Genomic DNA, 22,995 nt, shown 5'->3' with positions numbered 1-22,995 from the left:
ATCTTTAAATTGTGTTGTTGATGCCGTTAAAATGCCTGCAGCGTGCAGCGCATACGACACAGTTAATGCCAACTTAAATAAAATTAGATTAAAAATAATAGCCTCCATCTGTAGTGGATATCTTTGACTGTGATGAGTTTAATGGGCTCACGTTTGGCCTTGAGTCATGAAGACTCGCTGTGGCTGCATAACGGGATTTAAGCGAAGGCGGAAGTAGATGGCAGCATAGCTCTTGTCCCGTTAGCTAGCGCCAGGTCCATCGCCTGAAAACTCCTTGTTCGAGGAGACGCGAGGCCGCCCTGACAACAGACCCACCTAGCGATTCACTCTGTCTTTACGAGTCGACAACCATTAAAAAGAAGAAAGCACAGCTCTTTTAGTTTTAGCTAGCTAGCTTTCCGTCTCTCACGGTTTTATTCAACCCCCGCTATAGATTCTTTACCATGGCGGCGAGTGCGAAGAGAAAACAGGAGGAGAAACACCTGAAGATGCTGAGAGAAATGACGAGTTTGCCTCCCAACAGAAAGTGCTTTGACTGCGACCAGCGAGGCCCGACCTACGCCAACATGACTGTGGGTTCCTTCGTCTGTACCTCCTGCTCTGGCATCCTGTAAGTATTAAGTTGCACAGTGACCTTAGCTTAGACATGGCGCACACGATATTAATGCGCTTCGGCTACACGGGGTAAACCCAGCCAGTTAGTCAAATAGTAGCACTAGCTACCGTCAGATGGGGAACTAGAAAAGACGGAGGTAGTGTGAGTTTAGCTGTTTTGACATTGCAGTGTGGTGCGTTGGGCGGGGTGCATAGAGGTGTCAGGCGAGCGCACCAACCAGCCGAGATGCTAGCTAACGTTAGCATCCAGTGTTAGCAAGTGAACTTATCTGACACTTGCAAGCTAGGTCCACAGATAAGCCAGCTGCTGCTGCTTCCAGCTGCCGGTAACGTTAGGAAGCACCACCTAGTAACTGAGCCGGTCCGCCCTGTGGAGCCATATGTTTGAGTCACTTAACCGCATTTTCGCTGCAAACGTGATGGTCGACACTTGGCAGAGCGAAAGTCGTGTTATCTTAAGGCGCGACTGAGATAAATGTAAAATCTGTTATCAATTGTGCGAAGTTCACTCATCTATTTTGTGTTTTCGAATTATTTATCCTCTGGCATAACATCGCAGCTCGAATTAGAGCTGACAACGCAGTTGATCAAAAGCTTTTTTTCTCTCCGTGTATCTGCAGTTTACCTCCTACGACGGCTCTGAAGCCCATGCATTTACAAGCATTGTAGTTTCATTGTAGCAGAGTGGAGGGTTTTATTTGTAATTTTTTTTTAATTAAAATCTTTGTGCAGTTGTGTGATAAGCATTTTTTTTAGCTTGGGATTAGTGGAGCACTCCGCTTCTTCTTATTTTGCCACACACACACATACGTCTCAGCTCAGCTGTCATATTTCCTTCTTGCATGTTGTATGATGCTGGATACATTCAGAAAGAAAATGGTTTAATGCAATAATAACAAATCACTTCGTCACTCAGTTTTACATCAGTTTAGTGGTAAATGGGGCAAAAGATGTACAACATGGAGGAAGTGTTTCCCTCTCACTGCCCGTGTTGCACTAATCATTCTCAATACTCTGCAGTAATCGACCTTTCAGACTGCACTGACATGTAGTTCACTGAGAAACAACACACACATGAAATGCTAAAATAAATTATAAGTGCTATCACCATCACCCATAAAGACACAAATACTTGAATTAGATCTGCATGCACCTTTTATACAGATCACCTTGCCATTTTCTGTTCATGAATAATTATCATTCTAAAAATGTTGTAGGTAAAAGGTAAGGTTTTTATTGCTTAGTAAATGCCCACTGACCAGGTTTGAGTTAATGTAGCTTAGCTTTGGTGAGCATTAGATAAATTACATGCTGGCTGATACTTTCCCTTTGTTTACCGCCACCAGTGGGTGTTTCTGTGGGGACGCCGCTGTGTATTTCCCATGTGCTTGCCCTATTGCTTTAAATCCTGTAATAAGAGCTAATTAAGTTCATTTTTTTTAGCTTGAGATCTCTGTTCTAAACCTTATATCCTTTCTTTTTTGTCTTTCTCGCTGACTTTTGGTTAGATAAAGGTCACATTCAAGGAAAATCTTTCTGTTGGAAGAGTGTGGGGCTGAAAGCATAGATGTCTGTATGATATGCGCAGGAAGCTTGATCTGATTTTTAGGTTCAGGAAGTGGTGTGGCCCCACTGTGCTGCTACATCAGCAGCATGTGATGTTGTGTATGTGAGCAACAGGAAGTGGCTGTGAGGTCACGTTGGAATTATGAGTAGTTAAAATTCATGCGCAGACTTGATAATTTCAATCACTGTCTTGGCTTATTATGCCAATTTTCTGAATAACCATCGTGTTTTCTTTATTTTGTCCAAATAAACCAAAGCAAACTCATCCAACATTACAGGTGGCTTTTTAATTCCTTTTTCTTTTAAGATTAACACTGTTGACTTTCTCTGGAGTGATGGAGAGTTCACAACAACTTACTTCTTAATAACCTTCTTCCTCCCGTAGCTGTAGTTGTTTAAAGGGTGGGGTTGGAATTTGCTATATAAACACATTCCTCATGATGGTGGAGCCTTTCCCAGGAGGAACGCCAATCGATGTCTTACTAGAGATTTGCTCATGACGGGAAGTAACCCCACTTGACCTATGTGTTCCTGAGTAATCAGAGTTGGGAAGGTGTCACAGACACCAAATGTGCTGATACATGATCTGATCAATGGCTAGTTACCAGAAATGACTCTAATATAACCCTGACATTTGATTTCTCAACAATGGTGTGGAATCTGTGAAACAGGGATGGGGTGACTAAATTAGTAAGTCACTAAATTAGGAATGGGTATTTTCTGTTGTATGAGACGCTTAATAACAGTACTGTTAAAAGACTAAAATATCGTTTTTTTGCAGGGATCTAAAGCAGTGAAATGAAGTGTGTGGACTTTCCTCTCTTTGGAGACTTTGTGTTGCCAGTTTCTCTTACCCTGAGGCAGTTGCAGTATGCAAATGAGCCGAGTTCCCATCTCTGAACTAGTGCAATAGGGACTAGTTCATGATTATTTTACAGTGCAATATGTGGTACTGTTCTCTGACACGTTGTGATAAAAGCAGTTCCTTTATACTGTGCAGCTACTGATTGTTACTGCAATTTAATTCTCCTGAAAAAGTCACCTTAATATAAATTTTAAAATTTATAGAAGTAACAAAAATGACATTTTCAGAATTAGAACTCCTCAATGGGACCACACTGCTAAGACGTTGATATAATATTTAGACCTCAAGGGCTCTGGAAACCTCTCCCTCTATCTGACCTAGTTTAATCTTCGTAAGACTAGAATTTGGTCACTTATCTTCCTCAGGGAGCTGGAAAAACTTATCCAGTTTAAAAACAATTCGTTTTTTGTTTTTGTCCGTTCCTCTCTACAGTGCAGTATCAGGGGACCATTTTAGTTTTTAATACTCTGTTTTAGGGATTTGTAATGTCCTTCTACTTTAGTGTGACGTGGTTCTGCTGTGATTGGTCCGTGTGTATATTTTTGTAAGCCTAACACAAAGCACTAGTAAATGATTAAAAACTAAAAGTGCACTGCTTAAACATTAGTCATGTACGTGGCAGTCTCAGCATTTGTATGAAGGGAAAGCAAAACCCCCACACATTTTCATGCAATCTTTTCCACATTGACATAAAATTATGTTATTTCTTTTAGATCATTATGTTCTTAAATGTGAACCGACAGGTCTTTTGGGTGTTCACAAACAGCACGAATTAGCTAAACTGTAGCTTCTGTACTCTGTACCAGATAGCAGTGAATGTTTTTTTTGATTAAAGTCAATCCACTGACTGACGGATGTATTGAGAAAAAGGTTTAATGACAACAAGTTCTGTTAGAGGTAACAGCAGTGAATAATTTAACAGGCCCGTCTAGTATTTCAATGCCTTCAGCATCTGACTGCTCTGTGTATAACATCGTGTTTGTAAGCCACAGAAAGTTGATCCTGTTCACCTGGACGTAGCGTTTTCAGTGGCAGAAACATTTCGTCACTTATCCAAGTGACTTCTTCAGTTTGTAAACTTCATACAAAACTTTTCTTGTTATAAAGATGCAGGGGAAACATGCAAAACTCTTGGTAGTTCTTGTAGATGATAAAGCAGGAGTTCAAGTATTTAAAAACACTTGAATTAAGAGTTCTTTGTATATTATCCACAATCAAAAAACTAACTTTGCTTTAATTGTGTGTTCCTAAATGTTAATACCATGTCATTATGTCTCTGTAGCATGTTACTGTGTTTGAGATTAAAACTGAGGTTGATAAAAGCTGTTTTAATCATTTATATCTGTCCACCATACCTGTAAATACGTCTATTGTATAATGGGGCTTTGAGTGCTGTCGGAATGCTTCCTTTAACACATCTGTGTTATGGCTGATTAAATCCACTATCCATGTCCATAAGCGAGTGTATCTGTTGTGCTCCTGACATGCTGATGGCTGCAAAGGGAAACGGAAGGAAAAGATGCCTGTGGCCACTGTTGGCACAGTGTAATGGCTATCCTAATGATATTTGCTGATGATGGCTGTTTGAGTTTACTCACTGCTCACCACTTTCTCTGCTTTTAAAGGCATTTGAAGTTGCAGTCCAATTTATAATTTTAGTTACTTTCTGAAGACTGGTTAACAGCAAAGGTTAATGTAAGCAACTAGAAGCACAGATCCTTTTTTATAGAATTGAAGATTTATTTATTTATTTCAATATGTTTTATGTGTTGACAAGTACTTTTGTTAACTCGCAGTTAAAGTGGTCTTCACGCATGGTAAATGTTCTGTGGTCACCTTCTCACAAAAACAGGTGGTGACCGTGCCAGTCAGCACGACATCAGTTTTCACCTGTAAGCGATTCGAGGAAAACGTGCTCAGACAATCAGGCCTGGAGCTTAATAATAGACAAATGATTGCTCTTTTCAACTCCTACCATAACCAGGCATTTTTAATTTGGGCCATTGTGGCATTGACTGTGTGACCTTCTAAGGAAAGTGAGCCAGGCTTGTGTGGTCTAATGGGTGTTACTCCATAATTGAAGTTTCTATATTAAGGAAGATTGTTCATTCTTTTAATGTTTGGACAGTCAGTTCAGTCAGTGTAAGTGAAGAGAGTTTCACCCACTTCCTCTGGTTATTGTACTCCCTTTCTTTTTCTGTCAGTATGTCTCTCTGTCATTATTTGTCTCTTTCATTTCTCTCTATAATCATGACTTCTTATCCTCAGTTACTCACTTGTCCTAAGTGTGTGTGTGTCTCTCTCTCTCTCTCTCTCTCTCTCACACTCACACTCACACTCACACACACACACACACACACACACCAGCAACCATTCAGCTTTCAGCTAATTAAATGGTCCCGTCCTGAGAGGTGGGCTCTGGAGTGTATCAAGATGAGGTTTTCATGTATGTTGTCTTCAAATTAAATTGACCCTTGTTTCTATTTTTCCATAGACGAGGACTGAATCCACCCCACAGAGTCAAGTCCATCTCCATGACAACCTTCACGCAACAGGAAATAGAGTTCTTACAGAAACATGGCAATGAGGTAGGAACGGCAATTCGGCCCTGTCAATTAATAAAGTTAGAAATTAAGCCCGAGGTCAACCTTCCCACTGCTTTCCTTTCTGACTAGTTAGATTAGCTTTTGGTTGAGCCATCATTGTTTGTCCTTGTCTATTCAATATTTAATAGACAGGTTGGCATAAAGTCAGCCTCTAAAAATCTTGAAATGGGCTGTGTCTGTTGTGAAAGTTCTGCTTTTAGTGTTTGTATTTAAGTAGCCTGTTGCACATATGCTTGATAAGGCAATTTAGGCACGCTTGAAATTCATGCGGACTATTATCATTTTACTGCGGTAGAAAGTTTTATAAAACAAACTCTAGATTAAAAAGTGCATGCTACTTTCCGACAACAAAAATTGTTGTAAGGCAAATGTTTTGTCAGTTTAATACAGGTGTTGTGTCACACTTTTATTGAATAGACAGGTCAAGAATTTCATGCATTATACTGGCACCTATTTACTTATGAGAAGTATAAACAATCGACCAGTTGCACTGTGCAAAATACCGAAGGGACGAGATATTTCGAGTAAACAGAGTACGAAATAGTGCAGTGCCACCCACGAAGGACAGTCTATTAAAGGATGTGGCAAAGTGGCATGGAAAGCAGACATGAAGGAGACTCAAGGTTGGAGCTGATGCATATACGCTTGAAGGCTGGTCTATAAATACTGCCTGTAAGTTACCTTTCTGTCTTCATAGAGCGCACTTGACAAACACTGAGCCGAAGGAGGATTTAATTTATGTGGCTGGTGGCTTACCCAACTAAAGTCTATATGGGAAATAATGTTATAAACTGTTGGTCATAAATTGGTGCCCAGTCCCAGTGTTTTCCTGTTTAAAGCAGTGTTTTTCTCACAAAGTATTTATTTTGACAACACCTAGATAATATTAATAGCTGCCCAAGTATAGTTGGTAACTCATATCAGCACAGAGTTTTTGTTTTGTTTGTTTTTATTATGTTTTATCCAGGAGAACAATGCCATCCACAACTGATCTACTTCTAGACATCCTGAAAGTCCAGTTGTGACTATTCAGCTCGCACCAGCCGTCCCCATGTCATTGTTTCTCTTTCTTTTTGGCTCATTTGCCGGGTTGTCATTGTGGTGGTCCTTAATAATGATGCACCGCCCCAAGGCTCATCCTGAAGTTAGACCTACTACAGCTTTACTGTCTTGAACTGTATGATGACTGGGAGTCTTCTGGTTCCCCCAGAGAGCCACTACCGTGCTGTTATAATGAGGTCACTGTGTCTGGAAACAGAAATAAGACCACTGCAGTCTAAGATGCATAAAATATATTATTTTGCAATTTATTTAAGGCAATATGTACACCAAACATGTTTGTTCTCCAATATTTTTACAGAAAAATAAAGTGGATCTTTTGGAATAGCTTGTTTTGGAAAGTCCTGAACTTGAGCAAACTAAAATGGAATAGCCTAAAGCACGTGGTCCACGTGAAGAATTCCACCCTCATCCCAGAGTCAAATGTGTTCAAAGCATGGGATAAAATTCCACCACTCCAATGTGGAATTTTATCCCAAGACAGAAATGCTTTTTTGTACTTATTGCTGCAAAGGTTCACACCAGGGCAGAGGTTCGCAACCCCTTTATCTGTCAGAGGGGGTTTTCTGTTTTGTTTTTTCTTTACTCTGCAACTTTATCTTACATGTGGCTTGTCTTTTTATTTGCTTGTCTATTTTTCCTTTATTGGAACAATTTCATTACTAATAATGACTGATGGCAAAGCTCTGTGCGTGTGTGTGCCGTTTCCTCCAAAAATCCCTTTCTCTAACTCTGTGTGTTCTCAGGTTTGTAAACAGATCTGGCTTGGTCTTTATGATGACAGAACCTCTTCAGTACCAGACTTCAGAGAACCACAGAAAGTCAAGGAGTTCCTACAAGATAAATATGAGAAAAAGAGATGGTATGTCAGTATCATAAGCTTGCTGAGAAAAGATCTTTGTCAGTGTGCATTGTGCAAAGGGTTTTTTTTTGTTTTTCTCCCTCTCTCTCTGGCTTGGAATGTTTCACATGTGCCTCATAGCAGTTAGCCTCTAGCAAGCCACCAAATACCCCTCTTGAGATGTACAGAATCTAGGTCATTACAGTAAAGCTGCTCTATATGCAAGACTTAATTGCTCCATGAAGTTATAGGCTTTAATCAACTGAAATATGTATGAGCTTTTTCTAGATGTTCTAGAGCTTCTTTTTTGACTCTGAATAAAATTGTCATTGGTGTTTGTGAAATAAGAACTAGCCAAATGATTACTGTTTTAAGTTTAAAAGTTAGTCACTGATTGTCGCTGATCACTCAGTGATTTAAAAGATAAAAGAAAACAACCAACAAACTGTGATGCATCTTTAACGGCTTCTTGTAAGATTTTTATTTATCCTCTGCATTTTGTTATGACAAATTTGATACACCCAAAGTGTGAATTGGGTAAGCATGGATGTTGTTACAAAACATCAACTCATCCATCTAGTGTTTAGTCTGAAATATGATCAAAATGAGAGCAATGACTAGTGCATGTTTGAACATGCTAGGTTTGCTGCAGACAGGCATTCACGTGGTCTGCTCTGTTGTGCGCACACACAACTTGTAGTGTCTCACTCTTATAAATGGTAGTTTAAAACTAACACTATTTATTTATTATTTATTTTTTATTTTATTTATTTATTTTAGTGTAAGTAATGCATAAATTGTTGATTGCTTCCAAGGTACGTGCCTCCTGAGCAGGCCAAGGTAGTGGCGTCAGTCCATGCCTCCATCTCTGGCTCCTCAAACAGCAGCACCAGCAGCACCCCAGAGGTTAGACCACTCAAGTCCCTGCTGGGGGAGTCGGCACCGTCTCTACACCTCAACAAGCACACCCCACCAAATCAGGTGAGACTTGCATAGTGTACACACATGCACACAAGTCATCATATGATTAACACATATGTTGGACAGCATAAACCGGTTCTTGTTCAGTGTGCCATATATGCCACATCTAGCAGGGTTGAGGTGAAAATATGTAGTTGTTACTACATATTCTCCCCTCAGGTTGGTCTTTACAATGGTGTGAATATTTACGCTGTTACACTTTCAGCTTTGAACTGGGTTATCAATCGACAGTTAACACTCAGCATTGTTGCTGATGTTAAAATGAAACCTTATGATGGGCTTTAGCGGAAACGATGCTACCAGTTGATGACCTTGTTTACTTTGCTGAATGTTCTGTGGTTCAACACTACCACAGTTACTTAGTAATCCATTTACACACACATCCCTAAATGCTTTACTGACATGTTTACATTGGACTTAATTTGCTAAGTGATTTGCTAATTAAAAAGTATCTCATAGATACAAAGAAAATAACGACTCTTCGCACAAATGCAATGACAGATTTATTGACAACAGGTGCAGTCCAGGATTAGACTGTGAATTGTTTCACAGCAGTATTAAGAAGCCATGTCTTTAAAGACAAAAGCATATTCATCTTGTTTATGATAAATGACCAAATTTGCCCACTGAGATAAGGTTCATCTTTCATCGCTAATGAGACAGTGTCACCACAGTCTGTTTTTTCACGTGGCCTATTATCTCCTCTTTATTAATTTGCATGAAGGCTGTTTAGGAGCTCATTTATACCGGTTTAGTTATTTATTAAATTTTTTTCAAATGCATCTCTTGTCGTCACCAGTCTCCTGTAGTGAGCCGTGGACAAACCCAGCAGCAGCAGCTCCATGACAAGAAATATGACCTCCTCAGTGACTTGGGTGGTGACATCTTTGCTGCCCCGCCCAACATGAATGCAGGCGCCAGCTCCAGTTTTGCTAACTTTGCACACTTCAACAGCCACACAAGTAAGCAACAGACCAATAACACTCATGTTTTTGTTAGTTGCAGTAAGTAATGTAGTTACCACTTTAAAACACTTGTAGGCAAGGTTTGCTTCAACCAGTGTTTTCAAGTTTCACTATTGAAATGTGCATGGCATAGCGTAGCCAGCAAGTTGTCTCTGATGGAGATCCCAACTAGAGTTGGTTAAACTGCCTTTTCAAGAAGGTCACACCAGTATCTCATTTCCCTGGGCATGTACAATGTACATGAAGATAGAAGTCCTCAGCACATATAATCCACAATAAACAACAAAAAAAGCCCCAATTACCAATCTCTTACCAATAAATAACTGCGTTTATAGATATTGGATGTGGGGTGGGCACTTCTCCAGAGGTGGTGTATTTACTACATTAGATGGGATCAGGATGCCACCAGTTTGGAGAAGATGTGAATTTGCTATACATCAGGAGTCATGATGTGCTCTTGGATTGTATCAAAATATATTATAAAATTGCATCAGACAGACAAATTGCCATGGTTACTAGTACTTGTAACATGTGGCTGTTAGCATTTGCTTTCAATTGAGGATAATGTCCTCTCATTTCTCCCTCAGAGCCTTTAAGATTCATCCTTAATGCAAGAACTAAAGTGGCGTTAACACACCTAACAAACATGCACACAGGTGTGTTAAAATTAATGATGTGTGTAGTGCTAAGCACACAAGTCCTGCTTTATATTTGGGTGTGCACATGAAGGACTCTTGGGTGTTACTGGGAAATAGTGAATGTCGAGGTATATAAGCTGCTACGCATTTTAAGTTGCACTGCTCTACTACTCTGATTATTCCTCACATTTAACACATCACCCATTGTATTTTATTAGTAGTGTTTAACCCATTGTATTTGTTTTGCAGTCATTCATGTCTTTGGATATTGTATGCATTCATTCATTAATCCATTTTTTCCCCTCACTTTTTTTTTCCTCCATCTGTTTGTCTGTACAACACCTCTACACAACTTCAAGTGGCACAGAATACCAAAGGAGAGGCAGACTTTGCTAATTTTGATGCATTCGGGAACACTTCTGGGTCGACAGGTGGTTTTCCCTCTGCACCCCAAGCACCATTTCAACCCCCAAATACAGGTAGAGCAAGCTGGTTTTACTGGACAAATAACACAACTAAGTCAATAACACAGAGGAACAGGTTTGCTTTATGTACACAGGCAGACATGTAAAAATTTACATAGACAAATAATTTAGTCACACACACACCTCAATGGTAGTCAAAATTTCTCTCACATCATCATTTGTTGGTTTATTTAAACTGTTGTATCACCTCTGTTCCCAAACCTTTACATATGTGTAGTGTTCATTCATTTTTTTGTTCAAATGTAAACATTTCTTTACACCAGAGAGTTGTACGGTTTTCAGATGATCCTGTTTAAAAGAGAGTAAAAGAGACTAAGACGTGAAGTACTGTGTTCAGGAGATTATCCACTGTACCTCACTAGAGACATTTACTGTAAACTTTGCTTTGGGCATACACAAGCTTCATACAGCTTAGCCACATGTCTGAGAAACTAACATTGTTGCGTACTTTTGAGGTTCTAAATTAATGCTGGTGTTGTGCAATAGATGAGCGCTAATCAATACATGCGTTGTTAGCCAAAGCTTTTTCTCTCTCTCTCTCCTACAGTGTTTCAAAAATACATTGGCAGCTTATTGACACATCCTCTGGCTTATTTTCAGCACTTTGACTCATAAGTCACATACTCTTATTTGAACAGTAGTTACTGCCACAAACTTCACTTCCTGTCAGGAAAATGTTGTACTACAGTGCCCTCTGCTGGAGGTGCATATTGACTCTGTGTGAAGCGGCCTCCTTAGTGTTTATTTTTATTGGAAACATTTTTAAGTGGCTTTCTCACAGATACTGACTGCCTTGCACTGTCTGCCTTCAGCTGTCAAATCTGTCTTACTTGTTTTTTGTTTTGGGTGTTTTTTTTTTGTTTTTTTTTTATCCTTTGCTTTAGCAGTATTTGATTTGCTTTGATTTAGCACTTCATAATGTTTACCTCTGGGTTACCTGACATCTTTTCTTTGATTTCTCTGCCATCTTACATTGCTCATTACCCCATTTCTGCCTCCCTCTTTGATTTGTGGCTGCAAGCGTTCACTGTGCTCTCATCCAGCCGCAGTATGGGTGAGTTTGCCACTGCTCTGCCTCTCCAGTGTTCACACAGTAAGTCTCTCTGCGCTTGCCCTCATAACAGCTTTCACTCTCTCACCCATCTTGTATGTGTAGTCATTGTGATCCCAATCCTCTCTTTGGGTGGTGTGTGTGTGTGTGTGTGTGTCTCACTGTGTTGTTTTTTGTTTGTTTTTTTTGGTCCATTTATACTAAAATTAACAGCTGATAAAGCTCAGTGGTTAAACATAAGTCTACTAATCTTTGATTGTTGCAATGATTAATATGACCTACTGTGCAAAATAGACCAAAGTGTATAAAAATCCAACAAGGCAACATGAAAAGAGATGATAAGAGGAGATGCATATTTTCCCCTCAAGCAATAATAATATTTTTTTAATGTGCTTAGCCTCTAGATTTTTATGCAAAAATTACTTCTACAAAAGCTTTTACCCTAGAATCTATTTTTTGTAAACTGTAATGTGGGATGCCTTTAAACTCGGACTCCTTTAGTGTCCCTGACCTAAAACTCATTAAATAACCAATATTTCATAGAAAGCAGTGAACTGCTGATTAAAATGCAGCGGTATCGGTGTCATTACTAAAAATTGCCTTCTCTCCCCCTTAGGGTCACAACAACTGTGCTGCGTCCCAGTTAGCTCTGATTGTTTTACCTCGGTGTCCAAAATAATTTATTATTCTGTGTTTGCTTTTAATGGGCTCCATACAAATCTGCTCTTCATGTGCTGCAATTTGGAAATTACTGCTCTGTAGCAAAACCTCAATTTTTCTCTGTAATATGCAGGAATGTGTGAACTGAGGGTTTCCAAGCATTGACATGGCGTGTTGAATTAGTTGCATAAAGATGTCCAGAGTGATTATTTTGCAGTCTGTTGCAGAAAATAGGTAAACATTAAGAGATTAATGTTTCGTTTTGCTCTAACACGTTTAGACCTGCTTGAGTGTGATCGTGTTGATATTACAGCGCTCAGTAAAATCTGCAGGGTTGTTGGCATATTAAAGAGATTTTTTTGGGAGATAGCAACTTGTTTTCTATCTCTCAGTGAATACATTTTGATGAGTTTTGTCTTTAACTTCCTTTCTCCACAGTATCGTGGTGAAGTCGGAAGTATTGGAGTTACACAAGAAAATTGCTGCCCTGCACATGCTCAGCCTCTAACACATATAAGTGCTAATTGTGTGTGCTCTTTTGGTTCATAGGCTAATGAAAAGCCAGCATAGTGCAGTGTAACAAAGGACAGATGTTGCTATCTATCCTTTAGAAGGTGTCCCTTTACCAGCCTGACTCCCAAGTTTACCCTTCATGCACCTTCTTCTCTCCCTCTCCAACCTGTTTTGTTGTTTCTCAAAACCAACAATTACAGTCCCCCTTATGACTCTTTAATCTCTCTCTTTCATACAGGTAGCGCCTCAGGGGGACTAGCAAATGCCAGTTTTGCAAATTTTGAGAACTTCCCCAAATCGTGTAGTGCTGACTTTGGATCCTTCAGTTCCTCCTCCCAGAGTAACTCCACAGGAGCTGGCAGAGACGTTGTACAGAGTACTAACATTTCTGCCGATAAATACGCAGCCCTGGCTGACCTGGATAACATATTTAGCTCTGCCAAAACAGAGCCAGGTAAACCCTTCATGCCTAGCCTGTTTCATAGATGTCCATTGTAGGGCTAGAGAATGACTGAAAAACAAAAATACAAACTGAAAACTAGGTTTAATTAGGCACATAGATTTAAGTCCCTATAAGTTTTCTTCTCCTGGCAGGGATAGGCAGTCTCTAAAAAAGGGCTGGTTTACATTTTCTAGCAATTTATACTTGCAGTAGAGGTCAGAAGTTTACATACACTCATCGTGGGCATGAATGTCAAGGTAATTTTGGGCTTTTAGACTAATGACTTAAAAAAATTGCACATGTTTTAATTCGTTTGGGAGGTTATCTAATTCATTTAGGATCAAAATCATAAATATGGACTCAAATATATGCGTACATTCACTTAAATCTTTTAATAAGCAGTGCTAAAGGTTCTATAATCTTTTAACTTGACAAGGCCAAAACCTTTTAACTTCTCGTTACTGATGATTGACTGTAACTGGTAGTTTCTGGCCTCTTTGCCAGCATAAAAAGAATTTGTTTGAGAGCAGCCATTGAATTGACCAATACTCGTATCTTCACTGACTTCCTTGGACTTTGAACAATCCTGCTTCTTAGAACAATGACAAAGAAATGCTCAAAATCCCCAAATTGCCAGGACATTAATTCTTACAGGGAATGTAAACTTCTGATCACGATTGTCTATACCTCAATGTTACTGAACCAGCTGCAAAAAGGCAACTGGACATGACTGAAATGCCTCCTCACTTCTGTGAATGCTATACATCTAGGTTTGACTGAAGCATTTTAATACCACATTATTAGAAGTTTGGTGTTTGAGTATCTGTGAATTGTACTGAGCTGGTTTTTCTCATATAAATATGTATTTTTGGCCTAGAAAATATACACTTCCTAATGACCTAACATTTATTCCCTATTAATTTCAGTAGGTTCAGTATGGCAGCTATCTCCGGACCTCTTTGAAAGTTTAACAGCATTTTCTTCTGCATTAAGTGAACTGAGGTAAATTGAACCTGGCTTTCCTTTTATGTACTTCTATTCTAGGAGGTGGTATTCCTGGTGGGGTGAGCTCAGCAGCAGCAGCAGCAGCAGCAGTGGGTGGTTTGCCTCAGAAACAGCCAGCAGGTGGAGACCGCTATGCTGCTCTAGCTGAGCTTGATACAGTCTTCAGCACCTCAGCACCTGCCACCATTGTTTACAATACCACCAGCACCTCACAAGGGTAAGAGACTGCACAAACCAACATAAATCAGACAAATCTTTTTTCTTCATTCTGATGATCAGTGTTCCAGAATACACTTAGGAAAAGGCCACCGAGTACCTTTCTTTTTGCATCCTTTCCTAAACTTATGTGCTAACGGTGTGTCACTACAGGAGTGTGTTTGGCTCAGAGACGGGGGTGTCAACAGCACAAATACAGCAGGCTGTGCCCAGCATGGCTCAGGGTTTTGGAGGTAAGTGAACTTAAACACGTCTCTGATTTGTTATGGTAACAATGTTCACAAAATTGACACTGTTGTTAGTAATTGTTCATGTTTTACATTTCTAAATAATTTTAGAGTGAGGTTGAGGAAACTGAGACAATCACCGAGAGATTTGGCAGTTTCATTTTGTACAACTTGCGTACTTAAATGATGATTCTTAAAGCATCATAACTTTATCATAACTTAAAACTTAATTTGGCAAGAATCAGCCTAGTATGGTCAAGAATTTATTTTTGTTTCATTAACATTAGTTAGTTTGTTGTGATGTATAAAGGACATTGACGTGGAACTGTCAAAACACCCTCTATAAGCTATCTTTAAAAAAGAAAAATGTTTAATGTATTCTTCTGCTTAGGACTTCATGCTAATTAATGTTAATTTGATGCTGTTTTTCCCATCAGCACACCCAACCAATCCATTTGTAGCTCCTGGTGTTGTCCCAGCAGCAGCTCCAACCAACCCATTCCAGTGCAATGGCAGAGCAGCAACTGTTGCAGCTGCAGCAGGTTTGTTTTTGTTGGCTGTGTCTGTGTGTGTTTTGAGAATCACCTTACTCACTTAACACCCTGCTTACTCACTTAGTTTAGTAGTTCAGTTTAACAGTGTGTATAGAAATTAAATGCACTTGTTCAGTCATAAAGTTAGTGTATTAAAAGCTGTCTTTTTTTGCACATTGGAAGTGGCAACCTTTGCCTGTGCTACCTCAGAAGTGATTATATCTCTGACAGTGCCAAACACAGAAAAAGCAACAGGAAAGTGGAGGAGGGCAAAAAGATTGAAAACTACAATTCACTATGGAACTGGTTAGCAAGAGAAGTGTTGCCATTTACTGGTGTGCAGAGATTGATTTTAAAAATAAATCGGTATGGTGAAGAATTTTTAGATTCAGTTGTCTGTCTTATTGTCCTTGGCGTGCTGGACAGGCTTGATGAGGGTTCTTCATTGGCATGGGTATCCTCCCACCTTTGGTAGGTTTGTTTGTGCTAACTGCTTCCCCTTTGCTCTCATGTGCTTTGCTCTGCCAGTGAATGATTTTAGCTGTCACTGAGGAAAATCTCGAAAGACGTAAACACGGCACCACTGAAATAGCCCAATAATCCAGTTACCATTTCATCACAGAGGAACAGAGTGAAGCTGAATGAGAAATGACTAATAACGATAGGTTTGAGGATGGATTCATGTTTCCCAAATATCTGTGGTTTCTGCAGCATGGTCCTCTTCTCGGTTAAAGAATTAAAGGAGAAATATTAAACTTTATTGTTCATTAAACGAAAACTTACACCCTGAGTTATTAATCACGCTAATTACCAGATATGCTTCATTCAATGAATGAATGAAGCCTGTATCACTTTATCAGCTGTAAACTGTGTGTGTGTGTGGGTGTTTTCTTTTGTTTTTCTTAAATCACTGATAGAATTGCTTGGTTTTTAGCTGGCTGTCTGACACATTTTGATCCCAGCTGTTGCTCCTGTGTGTTCACCAGAGATCAGACACTGACACTAAACTTACTGATAGGGATGGGTATCGTTTAGGTTTTATCCGATACCGGTGCCAAACCGGTACTTTTGAAACGGTGCTGATGCTTAAATGGTGCTCAAACCGGTGCTTAAAGAATGGAGAACACAAAATTGGTCAAAAATAATAATAATAATAATAATAATAATAATGGATACTTTATTGATCCCCATGGGGAAATTACTTGTTTTTCTCTGCATTTGACCCATTCACTCAGTGAAGCAGTGGGAAGCCCACTAAGCAGGCGCCCGGGGAGCAGTGTGTAGGGACGGTACCTTGCTCAGGGGTACCTCAGGGTAGCCGTTAAGTGGATTCGAACCGCCGACCTTCCGATCATGGGGCGACCACTTTACCTACTGAGCTATCCCTGCCCCCAATCTCTCATGTTCAGCTGTTTGTTTTTTTTTGTTTTGTTTTTTTTTGTAAAAAGATAACAGTGTTAGCCTTTTCTGCAGCTATAGGGCATATATGGTATCACTCTTGGCTGGAAGCAGTGCTTAAACAATGGAAAAAAACACAAACTTTGTCCAAAACCTCTCATGTTTAACTGTTTTCCACTTTTTCTTTGGTCATTTTAGCCTTTTTGGCCAGAGTGAAGGGAGTATCTGCCATCAAACAAGAAGACAGCTGCATGTAACTACGACGTGTTGTTAGTTCACCTTACATGCATTAATTTAATAACGTGGTTAGCCTTCTCAACGTAAATTACACACCAACAACATTAAGCTACTCACGCAGAGCAGAACAGCTGCTACTGTCATCATCATCCTCATCATTTCTGCTACACTGGCAGGGCTAGGGGCCAGGACTCTCCTCTTCGGGTTTTTGGGGATGTTGCTAACTCCGGGTCCGATAACAGGCAACCCACCCGCAGTAGATGCGCTCGATGTGAGGTCTCGCAGCAAGCTATCAAATACAGCGCATTTCTCGGCGTTTAAAAAAAACACTATACGTCGCCAGGTGTTTCATCGGATTTGAGGTGTTGCCTCCTTTGACAGTATCACAGTATCAGCTTAAAGCACTTGTTGCAGGCTGCTGAGTTTGCATATTTTGCTGTGAAGTACAGCCAGACTTTTGACCGCTTCGCCTTGGGCATTTTTACTCTGTAGCTCTGCTCTAAAATAACGTATGTACCTGGACCCGCCTACTATCCTTGGAAACGTAAAATGATTGGCTAGAATTCAAAGTGTATCACATCTCAGGAAAAAAAGCACCGAAATAAAGCACCGAAATGTGCGCTGCTTTTCGGTCTGGTTACTACCGTTTATGTCAGAACCGGTGCCATCATGGCACCGGATACCGGTACCCATCCCTACTTACTGATGTCTGATTCTGACTCCCTCTTTTCTTTTTTTCTACAGCTTGTGTGCAGACACTCTTATTGCATGTGTTTAAACTAGCCAAATAAAAAACGAAACAAAACTGAGATTCTGACAATCCCAGCACGACACACAATACTGAATTGTAGACGTTTTTGCCCAAAACGAGTCACACTGGGTTACAGAATCGCAGCAATAGATCAAACCAAATTTTGCCTATTATGTGTTGAGCTTTTGTTGGTTCCTAAATGTTGCTGTTCTGCTATTTTGCAGCACCATTTGGCACAGGCTCCATGAGTATGCCAGCTGGATTTGGGAATACTGCAGCCTTCAACCTCCCCACCAGCTTTAGTGGAACGTTCCAGCAACCCTTTCCTGGTCAGGCTCCCTTCCCTCAGCCTCCCGCCTATCCCCAGCAACCCAACGGTGTGTGTCATGTAGACAATAATGCCTATGGTGAGATTTGAGCTGTAGTTGTCAAGTGGTCGTCTATAAAATTTTTCTTCATGTAATATTTGGTTCACTCAATTAACCCTGACGGAAGAGGTCTTATTTGATTTGGTAATATTATTATTATTATTATTGTTATTATTGTTTTAATTATATTTATAGCTATATGAAAATAATATAGAGCAAGCTAGATAGATAAATGAGAGAGAGAGAGATCCATGTCCATCATGTAACACTTGAAATCACATTATGTCTTTCAGGTGGAGGATTTCCAGCCTTCGGCCAGGCCAAGTCTGTTGCAACTCCTTTTGGGCAGGCAATGGCAGGACCTATGGTCTCTAGCAACCCTTTTCTGGTTAGTCTGGTGGCTATGTGCTATAGTCTCCTGGATCAGTACTGTGCAAAAATCTTAACTCATCTTTCATTTCTTACAGTGGCTTGTATTCGGCCCCCACAAACATGAATCAATTTTATTGGAATTCCACATGAAAGACCAATACAAAGTGGTGTACACGTGAGAAGTGGAACAAAAATCATGTATGATTCCAAACATTTTTCACAAATAAATAACTGAAAAGTGGGGTGTGCGTAAATATTCAGCCCCCTGAGTCAACACTTTGTAGAACCACATTTTGCTGCAATTACATCAGCCGGTCTTTTAGGGTATGTCTCTACCAGCTTTGCATATCTAGAGACTGAAATCCTTGCCCATTCTTCTTTGCAAAACAGCTCCAGCTCAGTCAGATTAGATGGACAGCGTTTGTGAACAGCAGTTTTCAGATCTTGCCAGAGGTTCTCGATTGGATTTAGATCTGGACTTTGGGCCGTTCTAACACATGGATATGTTTTGTTTTAGACCATTCCATTGTTGCCCCCCAAAGGGGGCTGAATAATTACACACACCCCACTTTGCAGTTATTTATTTGTAAAAAATGTTTGGAATCATGTATGATTTTTGTTCCACTTCTCACGTGTACACCACTTTGTATTGGTCTTTCATGTGGAATTCCAATAAAATTTATTAATGTTTGTGGCTGTAATGTGACAAAATGTGGGAAAGTTCAAGGGGGCCGAATACTTTTGCAAGCCACTGTAATATCTTGCATCTAAGCAGCTGGGCGTTTTCAGTTCAGTCCTTGTGCCTGAACATTTTCAGATGTTTGTTTAAGCCACTTGACCTGTCAATCATTCAAGTATAAAAAAGGTGACTAACTCAATGCATGACCCAGTGTTTCTACACATAGCAGACAACTTGGAAATGAACCAGAACAGATTATTTAGTTGAAAAATGCCAATAAAAACATAGTTTGATAGACATAAAATGGTATGTGTTAGGACAAAAACATAAATAAAGTTTTTTTCTTTCTTTTTTTTTTAAAATCCAACAAGAGCTGACACAAGACATGAGAGCTGACCCTCATCATTTGACGCTTCAGTTGATCCATCAGAAATAGTCTTAGTGGAAGGGTGGCCGACAAGAAGCCATTCTTCAGGAAGCAGTATGTTCAAAAAACGTCAGGAGAGGGTTCCACTGTGTATACAGACATCTGTAAGACACTGTGGAGACTGGAGCCTACCCCGGCTACCCGTGAGAGGCAGCCAGGCTTTTACAGGGCTAACATGGAGAGACAACCATTCACACTCACACCAATAACTCATGCAAACATGGGGAGAATATGCAAACTCCACACTAGAGCTGGGCGATATGAGATTTTTTCATATCACGATATGTTTTTTTCATTTCAGGCGATAACGATATCTATCACGATATAAGCCAAATAACTATATTTGTAAGATTTAAATGTGCCGTTGCTCACAAGTAAAATGTGAAATAATCAGCAGCTTGTTTTTATTTAAATATTTATTTCCCATAATAAGTTCAACAGGGTAGATGTACTTAACTCATTCACTGCCATTGACGTCTATAGCCGTCAATTGCAGTGAATGAGTCAATGGGTTTAACTCATTCACTGCCAATGGCTGGCAGTGAATGAGTTAAGGAACATGAGACTTTTTCAGATAAATAAAGGCAAATATTGCAAACTACACAAAAGGCAGCCACTAAAGCGTTTAAGTTTCAAAATAGAACAAACAAAACAGACTAAATTGTCAATTCCACTTAGAAACAAAATATTAATTCTAAAAATAAATCTTAGTTTGTTTTACAGAAGAACAGACAAAACTGACTAACTTTTGTCAATATCAAATAAACTGAGAACTAAAAGGAAATTCTCAATCTCTCCTTGTTGTATAGCTGAGCTTTTCAAACAGTTTTAACAGTTACTTTAGTCTGACAAAAGCCGAATGACGAATTAGCGCTTCCAGTCAGAGACTGAGGCTACGTCCACACGTACACGGGTATTTTTGAAAACGGAGATTTTCCGTTTTCGTTTTAAAAAATAATCCCGTCCACACATAAAGGCAGAAATGAAGGAAAACGCTGCTATGAACATGCCAAAGCAGCAGGTGGCGCTAGATTCCTAACCGTGCAGAAATGTTGGCCAATCAGAAGTCTAGAAGCCTCGGTGGGAAAAAGTAAACAAAGCTGCGGCATAGAAGCAGAACCGAGTCGTATGTGTGGATGGACAGTAACTTTGTGTATATGTAAGCATTTAAACACTGCAGAGAGTAGAATTAACAGTATTGTAGAAATTAATTTCACCGAAACAATAACGTGGCGCACAGTGTGACGCATGCACCAGTTTATTGTATTTCCAGACTTGCTTTCGGCACAATTTACAGTGCACGCTACTCTGTTTTTTGTCAGACTTGAAATAGCCGAAATACCTTCACACTACGGAACTTCTATGGCTCTTCCGTTCGACAATCTCTCCGGCATTGGAACCATCATCTGTTTTCTCTTCGGTCACACTCGGTTGATTTTTCTAGTCGGCACACTCATTTCCTCCATTACGCGCTGGCTCCATTACCCGCTGGCTGCTTGGCTGCTTCCCAAACAAACACACGTGCGGCTTGGCACTTGTGCTGTACGTAACAAGTCACGCGACGTGATGCTGCGGCTGTGATTGGTTCGGCTCTGCGCTACTTAATTTGGATTGGCTGACCTTTTTTTTTTTTTTTTTTGAGGACAAGAGCGGCGAGGTCTATCGCGATAGCTTAATTTCTCTATCGAGTCAAAGTTATATCGCCCAGCTCTACTCCACACAGATAGTGGAGTCGAACTCAGGACCTTCTGAACCACTTTGCTGCTATATTTGTCACCATGACAATGATCCTAAACACACTGCCAAAAGCAAATCTGAATGGAAAACCACGCAGTGGAACACTATCAGTCATGGATTGGCCTCCTCAGAGCCCGGGCCATAACATTATTGAAGTAGTGTGGAATCATCTTGACAGAAAAAAGAACAAAAGTCAGCCGACATCCAAAGAAGAGCTTTGAATGTCCTTCAAGAAGCCTGGAGAACTATTCCTCATGACTAGTTAACGTAATTACTAGAGAGCTGCCAAAGAGGGTTTAGTCTGTGTTGAAGAATAAAGGTGGTGATACAAAATTTTGACTTTGGTATATTAGAACCTGTACAAACAGTTGTTGACTCATGCTGTATTTTCCTGTGTGTCACAGGAAAAGTGTTTCACATTTGAATAACCTCCTGCACCTGTTGATAAGATAGATAAGATAAAGCTTTATTAGTCCCACACATGGGAAATTTGTTGTGTCACAGCAGAAAGTAGACAGTGCAAAGTTAGAACAACACAAATGAAAGAAAAAAGGTATAGGAGAAGATAAAAAGAATAAAAAAAACTATATGCAATAGAATAAAATACTACGAGGTGGCTCGAGACTTTTGCACAGCACTTTTGATCTGTGTTTAACACAAAAATAAATTAAGAGACTTCAGTTCTTTGTGTAGATTTTATTGTGAGGGATGGCTTTGGTTTTTGTTTTTTGTTTTTTGAATAACCAGCCCATTGCTCTGGTGAACAGCCATATAGCTAGCATACTTTCTTCTCAGTTAACACTGGACAAGAACCTTAGTACACAGTCTAAATGCGTGCTTCCCTTTTTCGTTCTAGGGTGCGGGTCCACCTGCGCAGTATCCAGCTGGAGGCTCTTCCACAAACCCCTTCTTATAGCGGTCCATCATGTCAGCTGCACTACAGGGTCAACAACTGGCACGCTTGCACCTATTGCACTGTTTTTGTTTCACAAGTAGCTTTAAAAACACAATGTTTGTAAGAATTTGTATTTTCTATCGCGGTTTGTCATAAATGGAACATTATGCGACACAGTCGTGCTGACACTGTCGAAGGCTACAAAACAGTGATGGTGTGTGCAGAGGGGGAGGTCGATGCCCTCCCCTTTATTTAACCTGTGAACTAGCCTGGCCTCTACTGAGCCACAATGTATAATCGAACTGGTTGAAAACTAAGTTATTGCATACAGTATATCCCATTCATTATGCTGCAATTCTGTACATTTTTTTTCTTTTAGGAAATTAGCTCTTTGTGCATATCAGTATTTGTATCTAACACACAGAATTTGCTAAGACAGAACTGTTGCTTTGAAAAGCTAATGGGTACTGCCAGTTACTGTATTTGTAAAGAACCAAACTATTTGTGCAGGACCCTTTTAGATAAACTGTTCTCACTAAGGAAATGAATATATTCTGTTGTCAAGGTGGGGTTAGGGTTAGGAGGAGGACTGAATGCTACATCAGGGATGGGTGGGGTGGGGGGCTCGTTTCTCTGTTGTCTCCGCCCTGCTGACAGAGTTGCAACACTTCAAATGACAGTCAGAAGAAATGGCTGATGAACTGAAAACCACTTACTTGCATTGGGTATTAAAAAAGTTTAAGTTAAGGTGTAAATATATACAGTATATATATTAAAATGAATTTTAAGTAAAAAGAAACGACCAAAGCATTCATTTATATGGATGTGTGAAACATTCTTTTATTGTTTTTGTACAAAAAAAT

The 22,995-nt window shown here is 39.8% G+C and overlaps 1 protein-coding gene across 3 annotated transcripts; it reads left to right on the top strand.

Annotated features, from left to right (window-relative positions):
* The first annotated feature begins 263 nt into the window (after positions 1–263).
* agfg1a (ArfGAP with FG repeats 1a) lies at positions 264–22,926 on the top strand. 3 transcript variants are annotated; one of them, XM_085370495.1, is made up of 13 exons: positions 264–610; positions 5,541–5,634; positions 7,458–7,573; positions 8,368–8,533; positions 9,333–9,495; positions 10,496–10,615; positions 13,084–13,299; positions 14,332–14,509; positions 14,662–14,741; positions 15,173–15,277; positions 17,879–18,031; positions 18,316–18,410; positions 22,094–22,926. In XM_085370495.1, exons 1-13 carry the CDS (start codon positions 444–446, stop codon positions 22,151–22,153), a joined length of 1,713 nt encoding a protein of 570 aa, XP_085226621.1. In that variant the 5' UTR covers positions 264–443; the 3' UTR covers positions 22,154–22,926. The 3 variants fall into 3 exon arrangements, with proteins under 3 accessions (XP_085226621.1, XP_085226620.1, XP_085226622.1); XM_085370494.1 differs by having other exon boundaries at positions 17,879–18,061; XM_085370496.1 differs by lacking the exon at positions 13,084–13,299 and having other exon boundaries at positions 17,879–18,061.
* Positions 22,927–22,995: the final 69 nt, after the last annotated feature.

The sequence above is a fragment of the Diplotaxodon limnothrissa genome, linkage group LG14, assembly GCF_057381915.1.
Source record: "Diplotaxodon limnothrissa isolate DT_005_m linkage group LG14, D_limnothrissa_male_GT1.1, whole genome shotgun sequence".
In the NCBI taxonomy this organism is placed as follows: domain Eukaryota; kingdom Metazoa; phylum Chordata; class Actinopteri; order Cichliformes; family Cichlidae; genus Diplotaxodon; species Diplotaxodon limnothrissa.
Note: the sequence above shows the minus strand (reverse complement) of the source record. Positions and strands in the feature narration are given on the sequence as shown.

What these genes read in the sequence shown, in the direction of transcription:
- agfg1a (XM_085370494.1), top strand. Translation starts at nt 444, where the DNA reads ATGGCGGCGAGTGCGAAGAGAAAACAGGAGGAGAAACACCTGAAGATG. An exon ending in ACACTTCAACAGCCACACAA is followed by an intron (nt 9,496 to 10,495) that starts GTAAGCAACAGA and finishes CACAACTTCAAG; the next exon opens with TGGCACAGAATACCAAAGGA. An exon ending in TGTAGACAATAATGCCTATG is followed by an intron (nt 18,062 to 18,315) that starts GTGAGATTTGAG and finishes TATGTCTTTCAG; the next exon opens with GTGGAGGATTTCCAGCCTTC.